The sequence below is a fragment of the Rhagoletis pomonella genome, unplaced genomic scaffold (genome assembly GCF_013731165.1).
Source record: "Rhagoletis pomonella isolate Grant_MI unplaced genomic scaffold, Rhpom_1.0 Rhpom_scaffold_00014, whole genome shotgun sequence".
Lineage (NCBI taxonomy): Eukaryota > Metazoa > Arthropoda > Insecta > Diptera > Tephritidae > Rhagoletis > Rhagoletis pomonella.
Window position 1 is genome coordinate 7851428 of NW_023458568.1, and position 6301 is coordinate 7857728.

Consider the following 6301-nt stretch of genomic DNA (forward strand, 5'->3'; position numbering starts at 1 on the left):
TAACGCTAGTATACAACTAAAAAGTGCGTAATTTTAATAAGCACAACGTTTGTTGAGTTAATTTTTTGTTAATTTGCTATTAATCTCTAGTTTCTTTACTTTAGTGTGTGCTGACTATGGTTGCCGTATGTCATTTTTCGATTGTACCGTAATTTTCCTTTAAATATACCAAAATAGATTTAAATGAAGCATGCTGAAATGTTTTTTTCCAGAAGTTTTCGGTTTTGGTAGGTTGACTGTTGAAATGAAAATTTTATAATTTTAAACCTACTCTATTACATTTTTTGGGATCAATGATGGGTGTTTGGAGGAGATACTCTTGTTTTTAATGCGTCACCATGTGATATCACAAATAATTATGAGAAAAATAACTTTTTCATTCCGATATAATTAATTCGTATTTTAAAAAGGTTTTTCTTATCCAAAATTATTCAATTGTATAAAATGCCAAATCGGGGGAAAATGCACCAAGCAGAAAAGAAATTGCCAAACTAATCACCATCGGAGGATTTAAGGAGTCCTCACAAAATCATAGGTGAATAGGAGTCTTTGCTTCTTGGGGCACCGAAATCACTTATTTAAGTAGTCCCAAAGGCACACTTTTTTTATTTATATTGAGAATGCACTTTTCTCATGCGAGCATGCTCCTTTGAGACTCTTCGCAGCCTCCCTAATAGCATCAACGCACCGTACAGGAAATCCTAATTGTGCACTCTGCGGACTTCGCTGGTATGCTGGGAACAATATTTTTGAACAATTTAATTTAGGCCCTGTGCCAATTGATAGAAAATAGAAAATTTTGACGGATCAAAGTAAAAATTTGACACTTCTCGTGGTGAATACGAACGTCAAAATTTTACCTAGCTCATGGGACAACTTCTAAGGGCCGGTTACTCAATGTCTGGTTAACACTTATCTCCGGTTAAACATAGTTATCGACGTTACCGACTCCCTGTTATATGCATGGAGTCGAAGACGTCGATAACGATGTTTAACCGCAGATTAGTGTTAACCAGACATTGAGTAACCGGCCCTAAATATGTTTACAAATAGCATTGTTTGGCGGTAATAAAGAGTTCAAATCAAAATAGAAGCTGAAAAAATGGCAAAAAAAGCGTACGTTACTTGTAAGTTATAAGATAAATGAAACTTATGCGCGAATATTTATGTATTTATTTATTCTATCTGTTTAAAGAACCACGCGGAAAGGCTTATGTTAATAAGAAGGAGGACAGAAGAGGATGCGCTGTTCAGCGGCAAAAATGCAAACTCCAACGAAGGATGGAAGTAAGTAAAATATAATATTTATGTACATATATAGTTGATTGGCAGATCTGAATGTAATTTTGCAGAAAAGCATTGGCGTCGCTTCCAATGAACAAAGACTGGATGTGCTGCAAGTCACAGTGGAATGCTCTAGTGAAGAAATACAAAAGTTTCTTTCGCTACAAAACAGGTATGGACACATCCATTTGAAGGTTAAAATTGTATTTACCAAAATGTTATTTTTACACCAGGCGAAGGAACAGGAGAAGAGGCGGTAGCAGAGGAAGCAAAAGACTGGCAGTATTTCGACGCGATGCACGAGTATGCATCGCAGAAAGACAATTACCATCCCCCCTATTTCAGCTCATCTGCAGCCCCTTCAACTTCTCGCTCATCCACATCGCGATCGAGATCGGGCACTCCACAGCTGCGCAACAGAGATGAGCGTTTTCAGAGGCTGGAGCAGCATATTATAAGACGTGACCATAAATTCGAAAGGAGAGTGGGATCTTTACTTGCGGTTTTTGGGAAAATGGTACAAACCGATTATCCCCACATAAATGTAGACAGTTTGCTCGTATCTTCCGAATCGGATGCAGACTAATGTTGAATACGAATTTGATTTTATTAGTTTGTGTAGGTTTAAGAAAAAATGAAGTGATATCTTAATTTTTTATTTAAATAATGAGTGTCATAATGATAAGGTTACCGTACATTGATAAGAATAGACTATTTCGATGGCTGAGTGGAAGATCGACCTATCTCGGCAGTCAGTTCGAAAACGCCCTATCTCAGAAAATTTTTCAACAACGCCCTACTGAATTTGGTTGAAGGATGCCGTATTTTAAAATTTGATTGAAAAACATTCTAAACACAGCTGCTGATTCAAAAACGCTCAATCTCTGCACATTCTCAATGTATTTTCGTTTGAGATAGGTAATTTTTGAACCCAATTCTGAGATAGGGTATTTTTAATCAAATTCTAAAATAGGGCATCCTTCAACCAAATTCATTTTCTGAGATAGGGCGTTTACGAACTGACTGCCGAGATAGGTCGACGTTCCACTCAGCGATTTGGTATTTTTTCCAAATTTATTTAGCCTTTTTTTATAAGAATATATTAAAAAATATCAGTTGAATGGGCTAGAAAACGGAAATTTCACTTATTAGTTTGAAACTTGGACTTATAAGTTTTTTGTTAAAGAAGAAACTATATTCTTAAAAAAAAATCTAAATAAATAAAAACAAATATCAAATAGTCTATACTTATCAATGTACATTGACTTTATCATTATGTTACTCACTATACACCTAATAAAAATAACATAAACCCACATTTCAAACTTTGAGCAAAGATTATAAAAATTCAGGAAACTATAAATAGTTTTATAATTTTTTCATAAAGTGTGAAATGTGGTTTTATGTTATTTTTATGAGATAATCGGCATACTTTTATAAAAAAAATTAATGTGCATTATATAATGAAAAGAAAACTGATCAAAATGTCGCCCTACTATTTTGTTACTCGCAGCTGTACCTACATATCCTTCATTTACTTCAATCGTGTCATAACTCAAAAAAGCAACACTTTAGATAAACGGCTTTAAAGTTTTGAATTTACATACATATGCTCCCTTAGTAAAAATTAATTCATATTTTGTTCTAGTGAGCTATTGGTAATCGGTACAGCTATGAAATTTTTACACAATATAGAAGAACAGGTAGCGGTAATTTCTGCATACTTAACTAAATTTTTGTATTTCTTTGATTATGCCACTATTGAAGTAAATGAGCGATATAGTAACAAGATTTGGTTACATACCAAAAAACATGAAGCTTCCTTGAAAAAGACTTATACGGTTTTAGGTAGAGAATGAACTTTATTTTTATTGAAGAAACTTTATTTTTATTGAAGAAACTTTATTTTTATAAGAAACAATTAATTTAATTTGAAAATAGATAAATAAATAGTCGAAACCTAACACTATGTGGCGAACTTATGATTTTATGCCACTCACTTTACATATATGTAGCATTAGATATTGAATACGTACCAAAAAATGCATGAAGCATAACAGTAATAAATAAATTATAATGTCTAAAATATGCGTTTTTGTGAAAAAATTATAAAACTTCAGTTTAGAAGGTAGAATTTTCATTTTGTAAACACGATGGAAATATTTGTTCTCTTTCTCTTAAACCGTCAACAGAATCAAAAAGTATATTTTCATTTCGGTCATTTGAGTTAAAGGTTCTTTAAATGGCGTTATTACAGGAACTGGCGAAAGTTGACACGGGTATCCCTTATCACCAAATAAATAATATCCGTTTGGTGGATAGTTGCCTTTTGCATATAAAGGGCTATTTAGAAAAACACGGGTGTCATGCACAGAACCAGGAAAACCAACGAAAACATCAGTAAATTTTGAGTCACTATTTGCGACTGCTTGCACTTGAATGGAGTAAAACTTCTTATGGTTTATATATTCATCATGTTTGTTAACAGGGCATTAGTTCTTATATGAGTTCCATCGATAGCGCCAATGAACTTGATGAATGCTTTATTTTTTGCCTTCCGGCAAAACTTTAAACCAAGTGTATCATAGTCGTTCACAGAACCATGGTTAATCAAATGCCGCAGCTTCAAAAAGTCCTCTAGCATCTTATGTATTATATTTCTCACTGTGTACCTACTGAAACCCATAAAAGCTGCTGCGACCCGGTAACTACAACCACATGCCATCCAAAATAAAAAGCAAATAACTTCATACTCGCACGACCATCCATGATGTTTTCGGGGAATTGTCTGCACAATTTTTGTAAACGTGCTGGCAGAAATCCTTAAATACATCCGAGTTTTTATTCTGTCACCAGACATAATTTCATTGATGTCCTCAGATATAACTCTCGGGTGAAGGTAAATAACTTCCTGAAAATATTCGCACAAAATTAAATACAAAAATATAACAACTTCCCACACAAGTATTACCTGGCGGCTCGCACGTTGCCTAAAGTTCTCAAGTAATATCAAATCATTAAATGAATACATTCCTTGTATTTCCATCAATATCGCCATCAGTAAAGAAAAGTATTTTCTATTCTGTTCATTTTACATATAAATTTTAACAAATTTCAGCAACACACAAAAATAGACTTTTCGCTCGAGCGTTTGTTTGGTTTTTCAACTGTCAAAATTTAACTCTGCGTTTGGCACATCAAAATTCAATTTATTTGTACACCATAGCAAATTTTTCCACCTCGTCTCACTACGGAGAAAAAAGTTACCGATTGGCACAGGCCCTTAAAAACAAAAAATAACGTAAAAAATCATTGCCGACGAACTGTTTTAAACTCTCGATAAATGTGGAATTATTTCGGTTTTCTTTTGCGAGTTAGAGACTCAAGACTAAGATAAGTACAATAAGAGACTATTTTGCGAGATGTAAGTAATCAAAACCACTTGCAACATTTATGTGTATTTTGTTGTTGCATCTCTTATCTAAAGTGTCAAAAACTGTTCTAATATTTTTCTTTTAAATCAAAGAGTACCATATTTTTTGTGAGAAGAAATTAAAAATATTTGGCATTTTAGAGACCGAATAATTTGAAAAAAGAAATCAAATCAGCTGCTCTACTGACACTAGGAGTGTACTCGTACGCCCAACTATCTAAAGTTTTAGAAAACTTTTACTGGTTTTGCGTTCTCGTGCCCAAAAAACTTGCAAAGTAGGGGAAATTGAGAGAGCAAAATCTGAAAGAGAGCTGCAAATTTCTGCTGGAAAAATTTTTCCCAGCTAAAACTTGCAAGTAAGAAAATCAGCTGATCACAAACACATGTTTGTAAATAAACAAAAGAAAATATGGCCTTTTTGAGTTATTTATTGCAAATTTTATTATTAACGCTAGTATACAACTAAAAAGTGCGTAATTTTAATAAGCACAACGTTTGTTGAGTTAATTTTTTGTTAATTTGCTATTAATCTCTAGTTTCTTTACTTTAGTGTGTGCTGACTATGGTTGCCGTATGTCATTTTTCGATTGTACCGTAATTTTCCTTTAAATATACCAAAATAGATTTAAATGAAGCATGCTGAAATGTTTTTTTCCAGAAGTTTTCGGTTTTGGTAGGTTGACTGTTGAAATGAAAATTTTATAATTTTAAACCTACTCTATTACATTTTTTGGGATCAATGATGGGTGTTTGGAGGAGATACTCTTGTTTTTAATGCGTCACCATGTGATATCACAAATAATTATGAGAAAAATAACTTTTTCATTCCGATATAATTAATTCGTATTTTAAAAAGGTTTTTCTTATCCAAAATTATTCAATTGTATAAAATGCCAAATCGGGGGAAAATGCACCAAGCAGAAAAGAAATTGCCAAACTAATCACCATCGGAGGATTTAAGGAGTCCTCACAAAATCATAGGTGAATAGGAGTCTTTGCTTCTTGGGGCACCGAAATCACTTATTTAAGTAGTCCCAAAGGCACACTTTTTTTATTTATATTGAGAATGCACTTTTCTCATGCGAGCATGCTCCTTTGAGACTCTTCGCAGCCTCCCTAATAGCATCAACGCACCGTACAGGAAATCCTAATTGTGCACTCTGCGGACTTCGCTGGTATGCTGGGAACAATATTTTTGAACAATTTAATTTAGGCCCTGTGCCAATTGATAGAAAATAGAAAATTTTGACGGATCAAAGTAAAAATTTGACACTTCTCGTGGTGAATACGAACGTCAAAATTTTACCTAGCTCATGGGACAACTTCTAAGGGCCGGTTACTCAATGTCTGGTTAACACTTATCTCCGGTTAAACATAGTTATCGACGTTACCGACTCCCTGTTATATGCATGGAGTCGAAGACGTCGATAACGATGTTTAACCGCAGATTAGTGTTAACCAGACATTGAGTAACCGGCCCTAAATATGTTTACAAATAGCATTGTTTGGCGGTAATAAAGAGTTCAAATCAAAATAGAAGCTGAAAAAATGGCAAAAAAAGCGTACGTTACTTGTAAGTTATAA

At 33.8% G+C, this 6301-nt stretch overlaps 3 protein-coding genes across 3 annotated transcripts in view; 1 reads left to right on the forward strand and 2 right to left on the reverse strand.

Annotated features, from left to right (window-relative positions):
* LOC118749192 (metallophosphoesterase domain-containing protein 1-like) overlaps window positions 1–2254 on the forward strand; it is an 11688-nt gene extending 9434 nt beyond the window's left edge. Inside the window, exons 2-4 of the mRNA XM_036483978.1 lie at window positions 1196–1287; window positions 1353–1456; window positions 1518–2254. Coding sequence (XP_036339871.1) covers window positions 1196–1287; window positions 1353–1456; window positions 1518–1870 — 549 coding nt within the window. The 3' untranslated portion in view covers window positions 1871–2254. The remainder of the gene's footprint in view (window positions 1–1195; window positions 1288–1352; window positions 1457–1517) is intronic.
* LOC118749126 (ribose-phosphate pyrophosphokinase 1-like) overlaps window positions 1–6301 on the reverse strand; it is a 537936-nt gene that overhangs the window by 366353 nt on the left and 165282 nt on the right. The gene's annotated exons all lie outside the window — the stretch shown is intronic.
* LOC118749197 lies at window positions 3127–4456 on the reverse strand. Its single transcript, XM_036483981.1, has 2 exons — window positions 4256–4456; window positions 3127–4195 (listed from the first exon to the last, which is right to left on the reverse strand). Exons 1-2 carry the CDS (start codon window positions 4340–4342, stop codon window positions 3746–3748), a joined length of 537 nt encoding a protein of 178 aa, XP_036339874.1. The 5' UTR covers window positions 4343–4456; the 3' UTR covers window positions 3127–3745.

Bases quoted from the DNA above. Each gene is read 5' to 3' on its own strand.
- LOC118749197 (XM_036483981.1), bottom strand. From the start codon at position 4,342: ATGGCGATATTGATGGAAATACAAGGAATGTATTCATTTAATGATTTG. The intron at 4,196-4,255 runs GTAATACTTGTG...GAATATTTTCAG, and splicing joins GGCAACGTGCGAGCCGCCAG to GAAGTTATTTACCTTCACCC.